We start from the raw sequence: 22,219 nt of genomic DNA on the forward strand, positions 1-22,219 counted from the left end.
CCATGGTGTTTGGGAGCGGGGTGTGGGGCCATGTGACAATCCTGAGGACTGTGAGAGGGGCGCGGGACCAGCCTGGGGGACCGTGGACCCAAGGCTGGTCGGTGACTGTGACGCCCTGCAACAAGCGACACAAGCGACGGCCCCTCTGGCTGCAGGTGCGCCTCTGACCTTGCGGCGGCCCAGGCTGAGCTGGCGGGCGCCCAGGCCGGTGACGGCAGGGACGGCAGGGGGCTCGGCCGCGCGCGGCGCGGCGCGCGAGCGCGCCGAGGCCGCGGGCCGCGCCGCCGAGCTGGCGCGCCACGCGCTGGCGCTGCTGGAGGCGCGTGCGGCGGGGTCGGAGGCCGCGCAGCTGGAGGCCGCCGTCGCCGCGCTGGAGGCCGAGGTGGAAGGCGCAGCGGCGGCGGAGGCCGCGGCGAAGGAGCGGCGGGGCCTCTTGGAGGCCGCGGCGGCCGAGCTGGAGCGCGGCATCGCCAACTTTGGCCGCGAACGCGATGCGCTGACTCGCCGGGCCGCCGCGGCGGTCAAGACCGGCAAGGCCGCGCTGGAGGAGGCCAAGGCGGGCCAGCGTGCGGCCGCCGCCGCGCTGGCGGCGGTGGCCGCCGAGCGCGAGGCGGCCGAGGGCGAGCGCGAGGGGCTGCGGGCGGGGGTGCAGACCGCGCGTGACGGCGTGGCGGCACTGGAGGCGGAGGCAGAAAGCGCGGCGCGGGCCCTCGCCGCCAGCAAGGCCGAGTACGACGAGCTGGCGGGGCGGCTGGCGGCCTGCAAGGCCCGCCTGCACGACTGCGACAAGGGTGGGTGGGGAAGTTTGGAGCCGTGGGCGGGTGGGTGGTGATGTTTGGGTGGGAGAGTTTGGAGCCGTGGGCGGGGGGGTGGGGTGGGAGGGTGGTACAATGAAAGTTAGTGATACTTTGAGGGAAGGGTAACGGACTTGAGGTGGAGCTTGAGGGGCTGCTGGGGACGTGGTATGTGCAGAGGCCAGTGGCTTGGATATTCTAGGGAACCCCTCAGATACCTGGACACTGCCCAAACCCAGTCCCCAAACTTTCTTTCAACTGCGCTCCTTGTATTCAGAGATCGCGGCGGCGAAGAAGGCGCGTGTCCTGGTGGAGGAGGAGATTGCGGAGCTATCCACGAAGATGCGCAAGCTCCTGGCACGGTGAGGGGATACTGTGTTGAGGAGGGAGGTGCAGAGTGCCAGGATTGTGATCGCAACCCTGCATGCCCCTCCAGGGTTGTCTCTACTGCGCTCAGATCCCAATGAAAACCTCCTTCCCACCTCCAGAATTGATGCCGACAAGAAGCGGATGGGGGAGAGTGGCGACCTGCAGCAGCGGCTGGAGAAGGAGTACCCCTGGATCCCCTCGGAGCGAGAGCACTTTGGGCGGCCGGGCACCGACTATGACTTTGCGGCCCGCGACCCGGAGGAGGTGAGTGGCGAGGTGGAAGGGACCTGGCTTTGGTTGAACATGCCCTCTATATGAAGCTTTGACGGCGCGGTGCACGAGTAGCCTTCTGATTCCGGCCGGATAAGAACAGGGGTGATGTGCTACGGCTCAGACTCATACCCTGGGAATGAGGACCTTTCAGCAGGCGCGCACCCTCACGCTCGTTAGTCACCCAACCACCCAAACCTGTGCCCCCACCAACACCCCACCTCCCAGGCGTACGCGGAGTACGAGGCGGCATGCAAGACCCTGGAGAGCATGAACAAGCGGGTGAACAAGAAGGTGATGGCCATGTTTGACAAGGCGGAGGCCGAGTACGGGGAGCTGAAGCGCAAGCGGGACGTGGTGGAGGGCGACAAGCGCAAGATCCAGGAAGTCATGGAGGAGCTGGATGAGAAGAAGCGGGCGGCGCTGGAGACGACGTGGCACAAGGTCAATGGCGACTTTGGGGCCATCTTCAGCACCCTGCTGCCGGGGACGAGCGCCAAGCTGGAGCCGCCCGAGGGCGAGACCTTCCTGCAGGGTGAGTATCCTGGGAGTCGGAGGGGGGACTTGGGATGGGAGGGCTAAGATGGGCCTGGCTGTACATGCAGCACGGGGTGTACACAAGGAGAAGAAGTGACGTGCCAGACCCCAGCGATCAAGGGCCTAGCCTGCCTCCGAGGATCAGCCGGACGACTTTTTCTGTTGCCCACATAAACACTGTGGCAACACCTCCTAGAATGTTCACCTCCCCCACCTTCTCCCCTTCCCCTCCTCTGACATACAGGCTTGGAGGTCCGGGTGGCGTTTGGTGGCGTGTGGAAGGAGTCCCTCAGCGAGCTCTCGGGTGGGCAGAAGTCCCTGCTGGCCCTCTCCCTCATCCTGGCCATGCTCCTCTTCAAGCCCGCCCCCATCTACATCCTGGACGAGGTGGGCGGGGGACCGAGTCCGAGGAAGGCTCTGTCTGCGCCCTGAGTGCCCACACGGGCAAGGAGGACCGTTAAACTTGCCGCTCAATTGCCTATCAGCCCCTCACTCGACGGCCACCATCCCGCAGGTGGATGCCGCGCTGGACCTGAGCCACACCCAGAACATCGGGCGCATGATCAAGACCCACTTCCCTCAGTCCCAGTTCATTGTCGTGTCGCTGAAGGAGGGCATGTTCAACAACGCCAACGTCCTCTTCCGCACCAAGTTTGTGGACGGCGTGTCCAACGTCTCCCGCACCGTGAACAAGCCCACGGAGGCCAGGCGCGTGGAGGACAGGGTCTGTTGTGTGTTATCGGTGACGGCTGCTCCAAGCTGCATGGCTACTCGCAAGGGGACTCGGCACGATCCAACCTTGTGTGACCCCTTCACTTTTGCAGGCCGTCAAAGGCGGCCAGCCAGCGGGCCCCACTCAGGGAAAACATGCGTGTCTGAAGCTCCGGCCGTCTCGAGTATGGCTATGCACTCCCTGCTGGGCAACAATCTTGTGCATTCCCACGCCACCCTCCCTTCAACTGACCCCACTGTGAGACTCTGACGACCATCGTTGCAATGCTAGCAGCAAGTACATGGAGGGGGATGCAGGAAGGGACACCTGGCGGTGAGGGCTCACAGACACATGAGAGGGTGCCCGGGGACGTGGGCAAGCCCGGCATGGTGTGCCCATCACAATGGAAATGGGAGCGACTCAGCCACCAAGACCCAGGCACCTGGCTTCTGAACTGATCGCTTATCGAGCCTGCTCTCCTGCTTTGCTGGTCGGCGCCACGGATGCGTCCGGTTCGCGGTCAGAAGTCGTGCCCTCCACACCGTCAGCAGTGGGGCTGTCTTGCCCAGGTTTCTCTTCTTTGACCGGTGGCTGCCCTTCGTCTTCGTCCTGCCGCTCGTCCTCACCCGCCTCACCGCTGCTGCTCGGATACGGGGAGGACAGGTCATTGTCCTCTTGGTCCCCCTCCGGAGCAGGCACTGACGTCTCATCGGAGGCGCCAGGCCTCCCCTCCTCTGGCTCGTTGGCCTCCTGTAAGTCATTGGCCTCCTCTGACAGGGCCTGACCAGGCGCACCGCCGCCCTCCTGCCCTCCCCTTGTGCCCGCCGGCGACCTTTGCTCCGCCGGCGACCTTTGCTCCGCCTGCTGCGCCTGCTCCGCGGCCAGGCGCGGCTTGGTGACAAACTGCCAGTCCACCCAGCCCCGTAGCGGCTCCAGGGCTTGATCCAGGGCGACCGGGTCGACGGGCAGCGCCCCCAGGCACGCCAGCAGCTCGCGCGCGTCGCTTTCCACCTGGCGGTCGAAGGCCGCGGCGGTCACTCCCGCCCGCCCCGGCGCCCCGCGCGCCGCACCGGCCAGCGACCACCGCGCCCCGCCCGCCCCCGGCGCCTCCAGCGTGCTGAAGGCCTCGGCGCAGCGCTCCGCGGCCATGCCCGCCACGCGGCCGAACACGGCGTCCAGCTGGCGCGCGCTGAGCAGCGGGCCCAGCACGCCGCTCAGGATCGCCAACTGGCGGGCGGTGGTCGTTGCAAAGGCGCTGGGGGGCGGCAAGCAGCGCAGCGAGGGCGTGTCGGTGCCCTTGTTGCTGTCTGAGGGGCCTCCTACATTGTCCCCGGCAGAGGCACGCGGCACACCGACGCTGCCCTCGCCGTTTGGCCACCCGCCCCCGGACGCCGCGGTCCTCAGGCTCTCGCCCAGGCCCGCCAGGTTTGCCTCCACCCGCTCGCGCATGATGCCCACGAACTTGGCGCAGACCTCGTCGGCGTGGAGGTGCATGTCGCGCGCCGCGCGGGCAAACCCCGCGGCCAGCGCTGCCGCGCGCGGGCCGCCCCCCGCCCCCGCGCCCAGCACGTGGGCCAGGGCCGGGGCCAGAGCGGCCAGCGCGCCCACGGAGCGCGCGGCCAGCGCCAAGTGGCGCGCGGTGATGCTGCGCAGGCCGGCGGAGGCCATGGCCCCCGCGCCCAGCACCAGCTGGCAGGCGCGGGAGTTGAAGAGGGACAGCAGCTCCAGCGCGCGCTGCCCGGCCTCGGGGCAGACGCCCGGCGCCGCAGCAGCCACCTCCGCGTACTCCCCCAGCGCGCGCACCAGCGCCAGCGCCGCGCCCGCGCAGGCGAAGGCCTCGCCAGACACGGCCAACGTCGGGGCGGGGGGCGGCTGTGTGGCGCTGGGGTCGGCACCCGCCGCGGCACCCCGCCCGCCCGCCAGCGCAGTGTGGCTGTCGGGCACGGTGATGGTGAACTTGCGCGGCACAGGGCCGCGTGGCGAGGCGGTGGCCGAGCCGGGGGAGCGCCCCGTGGCGCCGGGGCTGAGCAGCAGGCCGGGGATCGCGATCTGGGTGCGCTGCGCACGTGGCGAGCGCTGCGCGTCGCTCGTGCTGCGGGGGGCGGGCGACGGCGGGCTGCGGGGCGGAAGCCCGGTGAGGGTGGGCGGGGACCGCGGTGGGGAGGCCGGGGGCGTCGCCGGGCTCCGGTGCTGTTGCAGCGGGGGGTAAGGGCTGGGGCTGGCTTCTGCTGGCGCAGGCACTGTCGCTTCGAGGGGTCCAGGTGGTTCCCGGCGCTCGTCGGCCGTCGGTTCTGAGGCTTCTTGGGAGCCATCGGCACCGGTCGCATCGCCAGTGCCACCCTCGCGTGGCTCGCCGGCCAGCTCCTCCAGGCCTTCCGACTGCTCCCTCCCATCCTGCTCGGCACCGCCCCTCTCGCTGCCGCCCTGCAGGCGCTGCGCCTCGCTTTCCAGCAGCTCCACGATGCGCTGGGTGCTGGGCGGGACAGCCGCCTGGGACCAGACCTCCCTATCCAGCAGGTCTGCGGTTTTTGGGGGCGCCGGTGTCGCAGGTGGTGCGGTGGGCAAGGGCATGAACGTGGCACCTTTTGGTCGACATGCTCCCAAAGAAGTTCTGAACGCTGGGCCGCCAGACAGAACTCGGCCGATGCAGGGATGCTCATCCACCGCATGCCCCAAGACATCCCAGAGTCCCAGCCAACTTGAGGGCCAGACAAAGCCCCGCCCCCTACCCTCCGCCAAACTCACGCGACAGGCGCGCCACCTGGCGGGCGTGCATGCTTTCCAGCAGCGCGCGGCAGTGGCGCATGGCGGTGGAGCGCAGCATGGCCTGGACCCTGGTGCCGGGCACCCCCGCCCCGGCCACCAGGCCCAGCATGAGCTGGGAGGAGGCCAGGAGCGCATACACGCCCACCAGCGCCTCCTCGCTCGCCAGCGGGTCCTCGGCGGGCAGAGCTTCTGGTGCCGATGGCTCTGATGCGCTGGCTCCCGGCGCCCCCGCCCCGGCGCCGGCGCCCGCCGTCCGACTCACGAGCTCGGCGCCCAGCGCGTCGCCGCGCGCGGCCACCGCCCGCGCCCAGGCCGCCACCGCGGCCTCCGACAGGCGGTGCGCCGCGTCGCGCTGGGCCGCCCCCAACGCGCCCAGCGCGGCGTCGTCGGCCCCGGCGGCGGCCACCGCGCTGCGCATGGCCGCGGCCCGAGCCCCGGCATGCCGCAGCACGACGCCGATGGCCAACAGCGCGGCGTCCAGAAAAGCGGGGAATGTTGGTGAACTGCAGAGCGCGGCGGGGATTGCGGGGGCCGCCACGTCCTCCTCTGAGGAGTCGTGCGCGGCCGGTGGCGGGCTGGACTCCCCCGCGCTGCCGGCCAAAGCAGCACTCAAGCAGCCCGCGGTGGCGTGCCTGAGAGGGGTGGAGGATGTGCTTGTGAGTGCTGAGGATGGGGCACTGCGGCGTCTACCTGCGCGCAAGACCACCGAGGGGCGTGTCTCAGACATGGGCACGACCAACCCCTCCCCAACCCCCACCAGCTCCTCACCTCAGCACCGCGCCCAGCGAGACGCAGGCCGCCTCGCCCTGCGCGCGCACGGCCTCTGCCACTCGCCCCGCCCTCACCAGGCCCGCCGCCAGGGAATGGAGGGCCGGCGCGGGCGGTGCCGCCAGGCGCGGGTCCGCCTCCGCCTCCGCCAGGCACTCGTCCAGCGTCCGAGCAGGGGGCCCCGCTGCAGGCCCCGTGCGTGCCCCGTCCCGCTGCCCTGTCGGCGCCGCCACCGGTCCGCGCACCTCGCGGAACCTGGCCACGGCATGCGCAGTCACGCTCTCCAGGTCGCGCAGCGTGGTCAGCGCGACGGCGTCGGCCACCAGGCACGCGTCCACGGCGGCGGCCGTGGCGGCGCAGCGCTCCGGCAGCCCACGGAGGCAGTGCAAGCGGCGCAAACCTGGCGTGGTCAGCGCGCCGCGCAGCACGCCCAGCACCTCCAGCGCGGCCGCCAGGTCAGCGCCGCCCGCGCCCGCGCCGCCGGGGCCGAGCAGGCCTTCCAGTGCGCAGCGCGCCGCGTCGGCCGTCTCCAGCGCTCGCAGCACGCCCAGAGCGCGCAGCGCGTGCCGGCGCTGCCGCAGCAGCGCGGCCGAGGCCGCCAGCTCGGAGCCCAACTCGTCGCGCAGCGGGCACAGCGCGCGCCGCGCAGAGTGCGCGCCGCCGGCCGCCGCGGCCACGGCCTCCGCCACGGCCGCGACGTGGCCCGAAGCGCCGAAGAGCGAGGTCGCTCGCGCCACGCTCTCCCTCACCAGCTGTGTCTCCACCGTGTCCTTTCATGACGCGGAAGAGAAGGAGCAATGGCGCATGAGAGGGGTGCAGATGGGCGGAGATCATGGGAAACCCACCTGTGCCCAGGCGCAACACATGCCCTTCCCCTCCACAGCCTCGACTCCTACAAATGCCCCCTCACCAGGTACTGCGCCAGGGTCTCCAGAAACTGCACCCCTGCCACGGGGTCGGCGGGGTCAGGCACGGCCCGCCAGAGGTCCGGCGAATCGAAGTCAAAGCCCTCGTCGAAGAAAAAGGCGGGGACGTCACGCAGGGCGGTGGCCAGGCCCTCCCCCGTCAGCGACTGCATCTCCTCTGCGCGGGGGGGGGGGGGGGCGGGGGACTTTGCAGGTTGCGAGACTTGGTGGCCTGTGCGGAGCTGAAGCAAACCCTCGCATTGATTCCCTGCCTATTGCACATCCGGTCACCCACCAAGAGACAGCGGCTGCGGCGAGGAAGCGGCATGGGATTCACGGCGGGGGGGTAACCCCGTCTCCAAGCTCCGCAGGTAGACCTCAAAGTCACGGATGGTGATCTGTGGGTGAAGCAGCAGTTCCGTGATGTTGCTGCGCAATGAGGAGATTGTGGACAGTGACAGCATCACCGCCTGCATCATCGCCCTCCAATGCCATCCTCTACACTGCCACACATTGGGGTATTGATCTGGAGGCAGCGACGGGGGAGGCCCATCACCCTCGTACGATGACGACGCAAATGGCCAGGCCACCCACGAGTTGGCATTGCCAGGGTCGTTGATCACGGCCTGTAGTTCCTGGGCAGCAGCAGCGGCAGCGCTGCTGGGGCTGATACTGGGGTCCGAGGAGGTGCGGTCCAACAGACGCAGCTTCCTCAGCGTCGGGTCCATTGCATGAACCGACGATCACATTATCATGTATCTTCTGGGTTGCCGCCTCTGATGGTAGAGGGCCCCCAAGGAATATGAGGCCATCTGGGTGGCGCCAGGGGCGCCAGATGTGATCTGCAGGAGCGCAAGCCCGACGTCAAACCACAGCGGTGATAGTATTGTTCAGCTTTCTACAAAGGCAATGCCACAAAAGCTGCTCGATGATTGCATCGGAATAGCATCTGGGAACGCTTTCGGGTGGACAACTCCCCCATCCGGCCTGGTCTCGCGCGCGGACTGGCCAGGGTTTCAAATTCGCATGCGAGTCAGATCAGCAAAAACAGACCGCTCTCGGCTCAGGCAGACACTTGCATAACGTTGGTCTATCAGAATGATGAGCTTCCCAAATCCTGCTGGATGAAAGATCGATCGGTGGGCACGAGTACAGGCCCCGCCCTGTTGGCTCTCGGGCAGTCCTGCGAGGCCCAAGGATGCTACTGTGCTGCCGCCCGGTGCTACGCTGCCATACCTGGCACCACTCAGACAGCTCCTGTGTATGCACAGGCAGCTCTTCACCTGGCTCGCCTGCTCTTGGCGAGATTTGAGAATGTCCCGGAGGCCCTGTCGGCGCTCCACACCGCAGTGGGTGCAGCTTGGCAGTGAGGGGGTGCCCTTCCAACTTTCTTGCGATAAGATTGCTGTCCAATGGGGATGCACTCACCTCCTGTCGTCATCTTACCTACCCCTCTGCATTGCAGACACTGCACCTGAGGGCATCCAATGAAGAAACCACAACCATTTCCTGCCAGCTGCACGACTGCCTGGCAGACTGCCACCGAGCGCAGGGCGAGCCCGAGTTGGAGCTGAAGGCTCTCCGCGCTGGGCTCGAAGCATGCGCACGCGCCAGTCCAAAGGCCGATAGGTGAGGATCTGGGTGAGGTCGTATCTATGACTTTGAGGGCCAGTCCTTGCCTGTTTTCAAGAGTTTGCTGCTCAATCGCAGCCATCAATCTTGCCCCGCATCTGCTATATTCTATGTAATCCACCCACCCATCCCCTGCCCTGCAGGCCCACAATCGCACGCTGGCGTTCCTACTTCCTCTTTCGTGCCCTGGAGTGCGCGGCCGCGGGCGAGGACGAGCCTGCGCTGACCCAGGCCCTGAGGGAACTACAGGGCACAAGGGCTGATCTGACTGCCGTGGAGCAGGTATGCTGGCTGGCAGGCCTCTGTTGTGGCCATGCAGATGGGCCTGGAGCGTCACGAGCAAGCGAGCGTGGTCCCTATCGAAGGGGGTGCTTGTTTCCCCCATGGGTTCCTCTGACAATTCCGGCACCGTCGCCCACCTGACAGTACCCAGGGCACTCCCACCCACCCTGTCCCCCTGGCCGATCGCCAGGTTTTGGTCGACCTCTGCCACTGCACGGTGCTCCTGGCACGCCGCCGCTTCGACGCCGCGCTGAGCCAGGCGGGGGCCACCTTACCTGCTGCGACGGCAGCCGCCGCCGCCCTCCCGGCCGGTACGGGGGATGCCCTGGCCTGGCACGCGCGTTTTCTCTCCTTGGCGGCCAGGCTCCAAGCAGGCGAGCTTGTAGCGCTGCAGCCACCAGGTGCGTGACGCCTTGCACGGCTCACAATGCCCGACCTGCATGTTCTGGTGCTGGCGGAGCAAATGGGAGGCGTGCAAAGCATGAGTGGCCCTCGAATCCCTCCTGATCTCAGAACCTCTCACCACCCCCGCCGGACAGACTGCCCCAGCCTGGTCGACCTTCAGGGCGCGCTGGAGATTGGGAGCCGGGATGGTGCGCCGCGCTGGCCCTACCGGTGGATCGCCCCCGCCGCGCTCTCCGCCCTGCTCCACACCTACCACGCCTCCCTCCTCCTAGCCAGCGGGAAGACGGCGGCGGCCGCCGCCGCCCTGCGGGAGGCCGGCGGTCCCGAGGCGGACCTCCAACCCTGGGCCCGGCGCCTCGCGCGGCGGCAGGCCGCGGTGCAGGCCCTGGCCTGCTGCGACCTGGCCGGCGCCGCTCGGCTGTTGGTCGATGCCTGGTCCACAGACGACGAGGCTGGCGGGGCGGAGCCGCAGCCATCCCCCGCCTGGACCCTCCTCGCAGGTGGGCGGGCGGGCCTTGTGTGTTGATCGGCTCTGGCCGTGCATGGAGCGTCCAGGAACAACCCTGGGTGCCGTGGCATTCAGGGTATTGGGGCAAGGGCACAGTGCATTGCTCCAGTGTGCAGTTCTGAGGGTCTCAGTCGGCTCACAGCCCTCATGGGCCCCCTGCAGGCCTGTACCTCGCGACCCTGGGGCGTGGCCCCGCAGCACGGCACCTGCTGGCAGCCTCTGGCCAGAACGGGCCGCCAGCCGTGCGCCACCTGGCGGCGTTCCAGACATCGGTGCACTGCCTGGAAGCCGGCGACCTGGAGGGCGCCGAGGCCGCCCTCCGTGCATTTGGGACAGACCCGGCCCTGTCACCCCTCCACGAGCGGTGAGTGGCAGCGTGGGTGGCCAAGGCTGACGTTGTTGATCGGTGCAAAGCCATGCTGGAGTTGCCATGGTGCAGTTCCCACCAAAACTCCCCTCCCCACTCCACGAACAGGGCCGCTCAGATGCTGGCGCAGGGCCTGCTCGCCCTGGCCAAGGGCGATGCGGTGGGCGCCAAGCTGGTGCTCAGCCGCTGTCTGAAGCTGGCACACCGACGGGTGGGCAACACGCAGCTGGTCGCGCAGGTGCTCAACGTGCTGGGGCCCCTCCTGGCGTCCCAGGGGGACCGCGAGGGGGCCGACCAGATGCTCACCTCCTCCGCCACGCTGAGCAGGGCCCTGGGCGATGCGCCCTCGCTCCTGGCCGCCCTCCGCGCCGCCTGCGAGGCTGGGATCGGTACAGATGCGGAGCAGGGCGCTGCCTACCTCGCCAAGAAGGAGGGGCAGCTGGCGGAGCGCGTGGGCGATGTGGTGGGGTCGGGAGCCCATGCAGAGCTCGTACAGGTGATCCATGCCCACTGGCCCGATGCTCCCCTGGCGGGACATCTACCTTAACGTATATTCTTACAATGAAAATTTTGGTATGCGTGTGCAATATGGCCCCAGAGAAGTGTCCACATGCGAATGCACCCGGTGGGTGTTCCCATGCGACTCCCGGGGCCCTTCACGACATATGTCCGACATGTCACGCCTCGCCGGCTCAGTTGGACCGGGCACGTCTGGGGTGTTTCCACAAGCCGGCCATCACGGAGAAGGCACAGACAACTCCTGAGAGCGAGGTGGTTCCAGACCTCCTCTCCGGCATGAGGTGCCGTCACTTCACACCCTGCCAGGCAGCGGAGACCAGGCTGGCCCACCCTCCCCCAGCCAGGCCGTCTGTCAAGGATGCCAGGGTATTCATACGCCCTCACCTTCGTAATCTGGCCCCTTACAAACCCATCGTACCGCTGGACGTCATCTCCGCACGGCTGGGCTTTGCGGAGAAGGACATCGTGAAGCTGGACGCCAATGAGAATCCCTATGGGCCTCCCCCAGAGGTCACGGCTGCACTTGCCAGCTTGGAGTATCCCAACATATACCCAGACCCGGAGTCAAGGGCCTTGTGCGAGGGTCTGTCTCGGTGGCATGGAATCCCTGTGGAGCACCTCATGGTAGGGCTCCGAGCCGGAGCAATGCATGGTGGGGTTGCCAGGCTGTGTGGCACAATGCCATACCTGCCGGCCTGCATGCATGCTGTGGGGAGTTGAAGTGTGTCTGGAGCCCTGCTCTGCCAGCATGATGCGTTGTCCTTCTGAGCCACTGTGTCCGCCGGTGTCACCCAGCCGCCCTCCCATGCCGCCGCACGCAGGTCGGCGCCGGTGCTGACGAGCTGCTGGACTTCATCATGAGGTGTGTGCTCGAGCCGGGGGAGTACATCGTGGACTGCCCCCCCACATTCACCATGTATGCTTACGATGCGGCGGTAAACGCCGCGCGTGTCTGCACCGTCCCCCGTCTGGACGGCTTCAGGCTCGACATCAAGGGTGCGTAGCGGTTGGCCAATGGCGCAGATGTTTTTTGCTGCCGAGCATGAAGGTTCTGCATGCGTGCCTTTGACGACAGCTTGGACGAGGCCGTGCTGTGACTGAGCACCCATGCCATGACCCTGTCCAATGGACAGGTGACCAACTGCACCTTTCAGCTTCCCCTCCTGTCTCACTCAGGCATCAAGAAGGCGGTGGAGGAGGTACGCCCCAAGATCCTGTTCCTCACCTCCCCCAACAATCCAGATGGGAGCATTGTGTCAGACGAGGATATTTTGGTAGGTTGAGGACTGTGGAAGGGCTTCACAAACGGAGGAGACCTGTACATGGGTCCACATGTGACCGTGGAGGGACTCAGAACCCCAGATTGCACAAGCAGCCCCGTGCATGCTGCCCTCCCCCATGTCCCAATCCGCAGGAGCTGCTGGAGCTCCCGGTGCTGGTGGTATTTGACGAGGCATACATTGAGTTCTCCGACGAGCCCTCAAAGATGGGCTGGGTGCAGCAGTATGAGAACCTCATTGTTTTGCGGACCTTCAGCAAATGTGCCGCGCTGGCTGGCATGCGGTGAGCGGGCCTGTGTGGGGTCTTGTGTGGTTTGTTGTCTCACTAGGGGATGGAGCTGGCATCCGAGCAGATAGCACTCACCCTCATCCCTCAAATGTAACTGCTCCCTCCCAGGCTCGGCTACGGCGCCTTCCCCCTGAGCCTCATAGAGGTGCTGTGGCGGGCGAAGCAGCCCTACAACGTCACGGTGGCCACCCAGGTGGCCGGCCTGGCGGCCATGCGCAACATCCCCTACATAGAGGTAGCTGCGAGGGGGGTTATGGTGGGGCAGGGCTGCAGCAGCCGGGCCTCGGGCCGGTCTTGGGCACTCTGTGAGTCGTCTCCCATGTCTGCACCTAGCAGGGGCAGGGAAGCTGCTGCCCATCCTCACTCCCCACCCACCAACATTGCACATCCTCATCCATGCCCCCGCCCCCCTTTCGTCCCAGCGCGTGCGCGACCTGCTGGTGGTGGAGAGGGAGCGGCTGAGCGCAGCCCTGCTGGAGCAGGTGCCCTACCTGCGCCCCTTCCCCAGCCACGCCAACTTCTTGCTGTGCCGCGTGACCGACGGGCGCGACGCGGCGGCGCTGAGGGAGCGCCTGGCGCGGGAGTACGGCGTCATGATCCGCCACTACAGCACCCCGGACCTGCAGGACTGCGTGCGCATCAGCGTGGGGAAACCGGAGCACACGGACAAGCTGATCGCTGCGTTGGTGGCGCTGCAATGACGGCCCGAGGCCGCGGGGTTGCTTGGCACACCTGCCCCTTCTCAGGTAGCCTGAGGGGGCACAGGAGTGCGTGCGTCAAGAGGCCTGTGTTGGGGGCCCTGCATGGCCCTTTCCCTCCAGGACCCCTCTGCACGAGAGACAAGCCTTGTGGGCACCAAGACCTGCCGCTCGGCCTTGCATCCTTGTGTCAGTGGTGCCACATGAACTGTCACAGTACTGAGAATTTACACTTGCGCCGTGGCCATACAGACAGACAAGGGGGAGGGCGAATCTGGGTTAATGTTGTACACGGCAAAAGGCTGGACAGGAAGCTTGAATGCTCCCAGGCTGCGGACACTGCATGCGGGGAGGATCATCGGTCGAGGCCTGCAAGGGGTGCCTCACCCCAGGCGTGGCACGCGAACAACGCTACCCTCATTATTGTGGAAGATGCGGACGCGGTCGCGGCGGTAGTCCATGGTGACCACCCGATCCTGACCCACGGTGAAGACCTTGAGGTTTGGGAAGGCGCGCTCCAGCTTGGCCTTGGCTTCGTCCTTGTCCATGCCCACCTGTGGGGGGAGGTTTTTTAACATCAGGTGATGGTGAACAGTCATTGAGCCAGGAGCTCATGCAAAGTATCTCCCCTTGGCATTCCATCAACCCAATGAGGAAGTATATCCCCAGCTAGCTTGTCAAAACTCTGAGGGTCCGCACCAGGTCAGGCCACGCCTCCGTCTCCTCGGTGCTGGCCATCCTGCTGAAGAGCGACGAGATTCCTGGCAAGGGGAAGGAGGGGGTGCTGAGCAGAACTGGCTGGAGGGCGGTTGGTGGGATTATATCACCCAAACGACACAGCCCCACGATCCCTGCACTCTTTCACACACCTTGGTCGCTATCGAGGGCCTGGACTGTTACCTGCGAGCACCGGTCGGCAATTCCAAAGAGGGTACTCAGCACAAGCAAAAGACCCAGTCCGCACGCGGTAATCAGTAGAACAGCCCCGTGAGAGCCCCCCCCCCCTCATCTCACCAGGGAGATGGCAGTCACGCACGCTAGACACAAGAGTAAGCTGCAGGCTCTTCGGGATAGCACCATCCCTGGGAAGACTGTCGGCCGACGGCGAGTTCCTCAGAGACGTATCCCTTCAAGACTCGAGAACGTGAAAGGTAAAGTGCCTCGGGGCCTGCTGCTGAGAATACGCAGGGCGCGAGCTTTTCTGTCTTGTCCCCTCCGGGGTTACGATGTTCCAGCTTTCTTTCCAAGGCCGTCCAAGTATTGAACAACATTGCGACAGGCGGACGGATACTGACCGCGACTCGAAGCACCTGGCGGGCCAATTCATGACACCCGGAAGCCGTGCATGGCTGGAAAAGAGCTAAGATGACCTCCCGCACTCCCAGAGTGAAGCTCGTGCTGAAGCTGCAGGAGGGGAGCACGACGGTGCAGGTGAGTTTCCGCCGAGCTGTCCAGCGCGGGAGTCAGCGAAGAGATAACATCATCCTCGTTCTCCCAATTTAACAACCTCATCTTTTACCACTCCCCAGGAGCCGGATCGGGAGGTCGTGAAAGGCATCGTGCACGGTGAGGCACCCTCATCCCGGAGAAGAGCGGAGTTGCAAGTACTCTGCCAACCCATGCGCATGCCAGACCTCCCATCCATGCCCGTCCGCAGGCTATGAGGTGGTGGAGGTGGACGGATTCACCTACAAGCGCCGGCGACAGCAGAGCCCGGTTGCGGGGATCGAGAACACGCCTCCCAATGCCACGCCGGTGGCCACGCCAGGCCCTCCCATCCCAGGGCCTCCGCCCCCCGCACCCACCCCTCCACCGGCCTGCCCCTCCCTGGCCACCCAGCTGGCGGTGAGAAGGTACCTGAAGGAGCACACCAGCCAGCTTCCGGAAGTCGCAGAGCCTGCTGACCGCCTCGCGGCCGTGGCTGCCAGCGTGGGCGAGACGGTGCTGGACACCTGCACCGACGAGGCCGTGACCACGGCCCTGACCTCCATCCTGCAGCGCTTCCTCCTCCGCATCCGCACAGAGGCGGCTGCGGGGCGCCTGGGCTGCCAGGTCTGGGAGGCGCGGGACGATGCGGCACCCCCTGATCACAGCGCCGAGTCGTTTGCGCCAGACCTGCAGGCCCGGAAGGCGGGGCTGAGGGCCCGACTCACGCGATACGCCGATGTGGGTTGGTGGGTGGTTGGTGTCGGATGGGACTGCTGATGGGGAGGAGGGTATCCAGGATGGGCTTCGGTGGGCCCTTGCTCGGGGTTCATGCCCTCCAGCTGCTTCTTATCATGGCATCGAAACCCGAGCATGTGTCCGTTTCCCAGAGCTGGGGCCCGGTGCTAGGCCCCCAAGCTCCCTCCAGCACTCGCCAGCCACTCACCCACTCTCACCCGCTGCTGCGCAGGAGGAGAAAGAATGGCACGCGCTGCTGGAGAGCGTGCGGAGCAGCAGCGGCGTCGCCGGCGGCCTCATACCTGAGGAGCCTGAGGCGGGCCCCGCCCCGCCGGCGCCGGAGCCGGAGCCAGAGGCGGTGGGCACACTGCGCGCGCTGCGCGCCGAGGTGCACGCGCACATGGCCCTCCAGGTGGAGGGCCTGTGCATGTTGACTGCGGACGTGGCGTCGCTGGTGGAAAGCGCGGGAGTCCAGGCGCGGGCGGCGCAGCACGAGTTCCACCAGGAGCGCTTCCGCGCCTTCTCCCACGTCGACTCGCCGGCGCGCCTAATCCAGGCGTTGACGCAGCCGCCCCTGCCCCTGCACCGGCTGGAGGGCTGATACCTGTGTGTCCCCCTTGTTTGACCCTGACCTGTGTGCCCAGGAGGACCACCTCGATGCCCTTGTCGGGGGCGGTCCTGCCTGGTCCCGCCCCTTGCCCCAAATGTGCGACGACTGTAACTGTATTGCCCCGCATGTACTGCTTGGGGGGGTCACGCTGTGCCTGTTGGTCAGCCTCTAGAGCACTCTTTGCCCTCTCCGAGGCCCCCTCCTGGGCCAGGCCTTCCCCCTGGCCACTCGATGCACGGTGCAGACTCGATTACATCCAATGGTGCGGTGCCCTGCCCGACACAGGGCAGGGCACACGCTCGGGAGAGGATGGGGGTGATCGTCCCCCCCAACATCCCGAGTGGTACCCTCACCGACTAGCTCTTTCCTCCCTTTCTTCTACATGGTCATGCCGGCGGGCATGCCCGCGGCGCTCATGCCGCCGGGGGGCGGGGCCTTCCCGCCCTTGCGCGGCCGCTCGGTCATGACGGCCTGGGTGGTGAGCATGATGCCCGCGATGGAGCAGGCGTTGATCAGCCCCGACCGCGTGACCTTGGCCGGGTCCAGGATGCCGGCGTCCAGCAGGTCCTCCACGCGGTCGTGCATGGCGTTGTAGCCCACGCCAAAGTCCTTGCCCAGCAGCCGCTGGACGATGACCTCGCCCTCCACGCCCGCGTTCTGCGCGATGATGCGGCAGGGCGCGCGCAGGGCCTGGCCCAGGATAGCCGCGCCCTGGCGCTCCTCGGGGTGCTCCAGGGTGGCGACAAAGTCGGGCACCAGCTCGGAGAGGTGCAGCAGCGCGGCGCCGCCGCCAGGCACGATCCCCTCCTCCACCGCGGCAAAGGTGGCGTTCTTGGCGTCCTCCACGCGCAGCTTGCGGTCCTCCAGCTCCGCCTCAGTGGCGGCGCCGACCTTGATCACCGCCACGCCGCCCGCCAGCTTGGCGATGCGCTCCGCCAGCTTCTGCGAGTCGTAGGTGCTGTCCGTCTCCGCCAGCTCGCGCTTGACCTGGGCCACGCGCGCCGCGATCTCATCGCGGTTGGCCGCGTCGGCGATCAGCGTGGTGCTCGTCGCCGCCACGGTGAGCTTGCGCGCCGTGCCCAGCTGCTCCGCGGTCACGCTCTCCACCTTCATGCCGAGGTCCTTGGCCACGAACTCCGCGCCGGTGACGATGGCGATGTCCTGCAGCAGGGCCTTGCGCCGCTCGCCGAAGCCGGGCGCCTTGATGGCCACCACCTGGATGACGCCGCGCAGCTTGTTCACCACCAGCGTGGCCAGGGCCTCGCCGGTCACGTCCTCGGCCACGATGAGGAGGGGGCGCGACAGGCGCGACACCTGCTCCAGCAGGGGGATGATGTCCTTGATGGCCTCCAGCTTGGCGTCGGTGACCAGGATCAGCGCGTTGTCAAACTGGACCAGCTGGCGCTCGGGCACGTTGACGAACTGGGGCGAGACGTAGCCGCGGTCGATGCCCATGCCCTCCTGCACCTCCACCGTGGTCTCCATGCTGGCGCTGGACTCGATGGACAGCACGCCGTCGGCGCCCACCTTGTCCAGGGCCTCGGCGATCATGCGCCCGATGCTCTCGTCGTTTCCCGCGGAGATGGCCGCCACGGCGCGGATGTCGTCCGACCCCTTGACCGGACGCGAGCGCCTGGCCAGCTCCGCCACCAGGTGCGCGCAGGCCTTGTCGATGCCGCGCTTGATGCTCACCGGGTTGGCCCCCGCCGTCACGCTCTGCAGGCCCAGGTGGATCATCTCCCGCGCCAGGACCGTGGCCGTGGTGGTGCCGTCCCCGGCGGTGTCGTTGGTCTTCCCCGCCACCTCCTTGATCAGCTGCGCCCCCGCGTTCTCCACAGGGTCCTCCAGCTCGATGGCGCGCGCGATTGACACGCCGTCGTTGATCACCTGGGGAGTGCCGTACGACTGCTCCAGAACCACATTGCGACCTGCAGAATTGTGAGTGGGGGTGTTGGCCAGGGAGGTGGTGGAGCTGGGCTCAGGTATGCCAGGGGTGCATGATGAGCGCTGGAGCAAGGTGCTGTGAGAAAGGCAGTGCCATCCCTCACCCCTGTCCTCCACATGCATGAGCAAAACCTCAAGCCATACACGACTCCATGTTCCCAACTCTACACGTACCACGAGGGCCGAGGGTCACGGCCACGGCATCGGCAATCTTGTTGATGCCGATCTGCATCTTGCGACGGGAGTCATTGTCGAACAGGATGTCCTTGGCCTCCGCGCGCACGATCTGGGGGCATGGAGGAGGGCCAATCAGGATGCATTGCATTATGCCATCTGAACCAACAGAATCGTTTCGTCCTGTGGGGTCTCGGCACCTCCATGCCCCTCCCATGCACCACCCAACCCTCGCTTCCAGAAAGTACCTGGGCACACCTCCGACCCGCCCTGGGACCCCGCACGGGCCTGGTCTGGGTCCGTGTTCCAGTGAATGGACGTGCCAGCATGGCACTAGAGGCCTGCGATGGGGTGAGTGGGTGTGGTGGGTGGGCATGCAGTGCCGTGGGAGGGGGGGGGGTGGTGCTGCACATATGGCGGGTGTCGGGCCCACCCCGCCCAGCCAACCTGAATAGCGGCCAGCACCATCGAGCTTATATCGCGATTCTGTATATACACGGAGTGGAGAAGAGGCAGGGAGGCGCTGCGCTCCCGGACAAGTCCCCGATCATGCGTTCCTGTGCCGCGCGTGCTTTCCTCTCGCACCCGTGCATGCGTTATCCTGAAAATGGTTCTTTCCCCGTGGCCAATGTAGCCGAGAACATGGCCCGGCCAGCCCATGCCCCGGCGGATCCACCTTTGGTACCCTTCCGCCATGTCTTGGCCTTACATCACCCTTCAAGAGCCACCACGACCCTCTTAAACATGCACATGGCCTACACTTCCCTGCACCCCAGGCGTCGCTGCCGCTCCGGCCTGCCCATAAAACTACCCGCGGCCCACCAGGGTGGCGCTGGCCACGGCGTCGCCCGGCTGGACTTTGAGAACGCGGTGGCCCTTGGTCCCGGCCCGGCCAAGCACCCGGATGTCGCCCAGCGCCAGGCGCACCGACAGGCCGTTCTCGGTGGACACCAGGACATCAGTGCAGTCGCCAGACTCCGCCTCGGCCCCATCCACGCTGCCGTCGCGGTCGATGGCCACCGCCCCGCCGCCCTCGCCACCCACCACCACCGCCGCCGCCAGCGCGTCGCCGGGGTTCAGCTTGATGGCCTTCAGCCCGCGCCCCACGCGGCCCTGCAGCCGGAAGTCGGCCAGCGCGACGCGCTTCCCCAGGCCCCGCCGCGTGAGCAGCAGGAGCCAGGGGCCGGGCGTCTCCTCGGCGGCCGCCGCGGGGCCCTCCTCGTCGTCCTCGCCCTCGTACTCCTCCTCACCGCTGGAGGCCTCGGCCTCCTCCTCGGGCCCATTGGCCTCGGTTTCCTCCTCGGCCGCCACGCCGCAGGGCAGCACGCCCATGCCCACCAGGTGGGCGTCGCCACGCAGCAGCATTGTCTGTGTACAAAAAGAGAAAAGGGGGGGAAATGGGGTCTTTGAGGGTGGGTGGGGTTGATTGCGGGGGTTGTTGAGGGCATGGCGTGAGTTTGGAATGCGGGGGGCGGGGGGGGGGGGGCGTCTATGCATGGTCATCAGCGGCCTGCTAAGATCGAGCGTCAGATCGGCAGGGTCCCACCTTCACGCCGCCCGCCCCCCGGCTGGAGGGCCGGAGGAGGGAGGTCCTGAAGTGGATGACGTAGCCGGTGCTGGCGGCCAGGAGAATGGAGTCGGTGTCCCCCGCGGTGCAGACAAACCTGACGCTGTCGCCCTCGGTGAGGCCCATGGCCAGCTTGCCGTGGCGCGACATGCGGCCGAAGCGCGCCAGCGGCACGCGCTTGGCCAGGCCCTTGCTGGTCAGTAACACGACGTCGTCGTTCGGCGGGGGGGGGTCGGCGTCTGCGTCCTCGGCACTGCTACTGTTGCCGCCTGGAACAGCCACAGGCTCGCCCGGCAAGGGGAGCACTGCCGCCAGCACGCCGATGCGGGGAAACAGGGACTTGATGGCGGTGCCGCCGGAGGTGCGGGAGGCCTCGGGCACCTCGTAGGCGCGCAGCGCGTGCATCTTCCCTGCGGCGGTGAAGAGGAGCAGGCGGTCGTGGTCGTTGACGGCCACCACGTCCTCCACGCTGTCATCATCGCGCAGGCCGGTGGTGCGCTTGCCGCGGCCGCGCAGGCGCTGGACCGAGAAGGCGTCGGTGCGCATGCGCTTGATGTACCCGCGCCGGCTGTACACGATGAGGGAGGGCGCGTTGGGGGTCACATCCTCCGTCTGCAGATCGCCGCTGGAGCCTGGGGTCCGGGAGTTTAGGGTGGGGGGGGAGGTGGGATTTGGGCTTTGAATCGAAGGGCGGGATGGTGTCCTTTTACCATGCCTGGGCGCACCCAGGGTTTCTCGACAACAAGGCCAGTGGCATATGCATGGCCACCAGCAGTTTGGTCGATGAGAGAATCATGCCGCCTGTGATGGCGGGCGCCAGGGCAGCTGCGCGCCCCAGGTGTCCTCGGACCCAGCCTTTTGGATCATACAGACTGCATTCCCACCCAACCCCGACCCACAAAACCCCACTCACCCGGGTCCTCCGAGACCAGGGCCGTGCGGCGTGGGCGGCCAAACTTCTCGGCGATCTCCTCCGCCTCGGCCACCACCACGTCCAGCACCTTATCCTGACTGGCCAGCAAGGCCTCCAGCTCAGCAACCCTGAGGGTGGGGGGTTGCTTCAGACAGCATTTGAATGTGTACATACCCCTTGTTCTCAGGGCCCTGGAGCAGTCAAACCCCCTCCCAATCCCCAACCCACCCCCAGCACACACACATGCCTGGCCCTCAGGCTGGCCGCCTCCTCCTCCAGGTTCCCGCTTTCCAGCGAGGTCAGGCGGCGCAGCGCCAGGCCCAGCACGCCGTCTGCCTGCTCGCGGCTGAGCCCATGGCGCGCCACCAGCGCCGCGGCGGCGGCGGGGCCGTCGGCCGCATCGCGCACGCTGCGCACCACGCCCTCGATGTCGCGCAGGGCCAGCAGGAAGCCGTCCACCAGGTGCAGGCGGCGGCGGGCACGGCCCAGCGCCGCGCGCGCGCGCGCCGCCACCACCGTCGCCCGGAAGTCCAGCCACTCCTGCAGGAAGGCACGCAGGCCCAGCGTGCGGGGCATGGACCCCACCAGGGCCACCATGTTGCAGCTGAACCGGCCCTGCACCGCCGTGTGCTTGTACAGCTGGTTCACCACCAGCACCGGCTCGAAGCCTGCAGTGGAGGTTTTGGACGGTGGGGTGAGGCCATGTTGGAGGGCGTCTGGTCGTAGCACACGCGCGCTCCGGCAGGGCCGGCCCCGGGCCTGCGCCACCCAGGCCTGCATGGGATGCAAGGCCCCAAATGCGCAGGGCACCCAGGCCCCACCCCCCACAACCCTACCCACCTCGCTTGACCTCCACGACCACACGCATGCCGTCGCGGTCGGACTCGTCCCGTACGTCAGACACGCCGATGAGCGTGCCCGCGTCCACCAGGCGCGCGATCTGCTCCACCAGCGCCGCCTTGTTGGTCTGGTACGGCAGCTCCTCCAGCACCACCGCGGCGCGGCCGCTGCCAGCGTGCCGAGCGCCGGCGCGGCGGCCTGCAGTGGGGGCCTTGGCCGCGTCCTCGATCCGCAGCTTGGCACGCACGGTGAAGGTGCCGCGCCCCATGGCATACGTGTCGGCCATGGCGGGCGACAGCAGGATCTCCCCGCCTGGACGTGGGAGGGAGGGAGGGGTTTCGAGCGTGGAGAGAGGGCTGCACACAAGCTGGGTTGAGGCAAGGGTGGGCGCGCAGGGAGGAGGGGTCGAACTAATGCTGAGCGTGACTGCACTGCACGGACACGCTGGTGCAGAGAGAGACCCACAAAGGTGACACGGCATTTGACAGCCCTCCCTTCAACACAAATCTTCCTTGGCCCATCCCATCCCCCCCGCCCGCCTACCTCACCCCCTCTCAACCCTCAGCTCCCCCCCAAACAACAACTTACCCGTGGGGAAGTCTGGCGCGGGGATGTGGCGCATGAGCGCGGCGGTGGAGATGCGCGGGTTTCGGGCGAGGGCCCTGAGGCCCGCCACCACCTCGCGCATGTTGTGAGAGGGGATCTTGGTGGCGATGCCCACCGCGATGCCCGAGGAGCCGTTGACCAGAAGGTTGGGCAGCCGCGCCGGCAGCACGGTCGGCTCCGGCACCGACCCGTCGAAGTTTGGCACGAAGTCCACGGTCTCGGCCTCCAGGTCCGCAAGCAGCGCCGCGCCGGTGTACGCCTGCAGCCGGCACTCGGTGTACCTGAAGAAAGGATGGAGAGG

General features: G+C 67.2%; 7 protein-coding genes across 7 annotated transcripts in view; 3 read left to right on the forward strand and 4 right to left on the reverse strand.

Annotated features, from left to right (window-relative positions):
- The window catches only part of F751_5291 (Structural maintenance of chromosomes protein 2-1), a gene marked incomplete at both ends in the record, with an annotated part of 8,282 nt that extends 5,433 nt beyond the window's left edge, over positions 1-2,849 (forward strand). The window contains 6 exons of the mRNA XM_011403091.1: positions 1,034-1,156; positions 1,283-1,427; positions 1,662-1,968; positions 2,215-2,357; positions 2,485-2,694; positions 2,805-2,849. Coding sequence (XP_011401393.1) covers positions 1,034-1,156; positions 1,283-1,427; positions 1,662-1,968; positions 2,215-2,357; positions 2,485-2,694; positions 2,805-2,849 — 973 coding nt within the window. The remainder of the gene's footprint in view (positions 1-1,033; positions 1,157-1,282; positions 1,428-1,661; positions 1,969-2,214; positions 2,358-2,484; positions 2,695-2,804) is intronic.
- A 295-nt stretch (positions 2,850-3,144) lies between these two features.
- Positions 3,145-7,294, reverse strand: F751_5292 (Vacuolar protein sorting-associated protein 54; the record flags this gene model as incomplete). Its single annotated transcript, XM_011403092.1, has 7 exons — positions 3,145-3,693; positions 3,841-4,143; positions 4,291-5,201; positions 5,428-5,637; positions 5,953-6,080; positions 6,217-6,653; positions 7,127-7,294. The coding sequence occupies 7 exons, from the start codon at positions 7,292-7,294 to the stop codon at positions 3,145-3,147; spliced, it is 2,706 nt and encodes a 901-aa protein (XP_011401394.1).
- A 951-nt stretch (positions 7,295-8,245) lies between these two features.
- F751_5293 (Histidinol-phosphate aminotransferase 1, chloroplastic) lies at positions 8,246-13,104 on the forward strand (the record flags this gene model as incomplete). The annotated part of the gene is made up of 13 exons (XM_011403093.1): positions 8,246-8,260; positions 8,638-8,750; positions 8,897-9,035; positions 9,226-9,346; positions 9,575-9,628; positions 10,111-10,312; positions 10,424-10,811; positions 11,141-11,458; positions 11,656-11,830; positions 12,011-12,108; positions 12,249-12,397; positions 12,512-12,638; positions 12,826-13,104. The coding sequence occupies 13 exons, from the start codon at positions 8,246-8,248 to the stop codon at positions 13,102-13,104; spliced, it is 2,178 nt and encodes a 725-aa protein (XP_011401395.1).
- Positions 13,105-13,484: 380 nt separating this feature from the next.
- On the reverse strand, positions 13,485-14,181 carry F751_5294 (hypothetical protein; the record flags this gene model as incomplete). Its single annotated transcript, XM_011403094.1, has 2 exons — positions 13,485-13,655; positions 14,116-14,181. 2 exons carry the CDS (start codon positions 14,179-14,181, stop codon positions 13,485-13,487), a joined length of 237 nt encoding a protein of 78 aa, XP_011401396.1.
- A 285-nt stretch (positions 14,182-14,466) lies between these two features.
- F751_5295 (hypothetical protein) lies at positions 14,467-15,865 on the forward strand (the record flags this gene model as incomplete). The annotated part of the gene is made up of 4 exons (XM_011403095.1): positions 14,467-14,532; positions 14,631-14,667; positions 14,759-15,271; positions 15,618-15,865. 4 exons carry the CDS (start codon positions 14,467-14,469, stop codon positions 15,863-15,865), a joined length of 864 nt encoding a protein of 287 aa, XP_011401397.1.
- Positions 15,866-16,252: 387 nt separating this feature from the next.
- On the reverse strand, positions 16,253-18,460 carry F751_5296 (RuBisCO large subunit-binding protein subunit alpha, chloroplastic; the record flags this gene model as incomplete). Its single annotated transcript, XM_011403096.1, has 3 exons — positions 16,253-17,802; positions 17,993-18,104; positions 18,440-18,460. 3 exons carry the CDS (start codon positions 18,458-18,460, stop codon positions 16,253-16,255), a joined length of 1,683 nt encoding a protein of 560 aa, XP_011401398.1.
- Positions 18,461-18,799: 339 nt separating this feature from the next.
- F751_5297 (DNA gyrase subunit A) overlaps positions 18,800-22,219 on the reverse strand; it is a gene marked incomplete at both ends in the record, with an annotated part of 5,551 nt that continues 2,131 nt past the window's right edge. Inside the window, 7 exons of the mRNA XM_011403097.1 lie at positions 18,800-18,973; positions 19,100-19,360; positions 19,539-20,191; positions 20,473-20,600; positions 20,714-21,140; positions 21,313-21,624; positions 21,901-22,199. Of these exons, the coding sequence (XP_011401399.1) occupies positions 18,800-18,973; positions 19,100-19,360; positions 19,539-20,191; positions 20,473-20,600; positions 20,714-21,140; positions 21,313-21,624; positions 21,901-22,199 (2,254 nt within the window). The remainder of the gene's footprint in view (positions 18,974-19,099; positions 19,361-19,538; positions 20,192-20,472; positions 20,601-20,713; positions 21,141-21,312; positions 21,625-21,900; positions 22,200-22,219) is intronic.

Source organism: Auxenochlorella protothecoides (assembly GCF_000733215.1).
Source record: "Auxenochlorella protothecoides strain 0710 unplaced genomic scaffold scaffold61, whole genome shotgun sequence".
NCBI lineage: Eukaryota > Viridiplantae > Chlorophyta > Trebouxiophyceae > Chlorellales > Chlorellaceae > Auxenochlorella > Auxenochlorella protothecoides.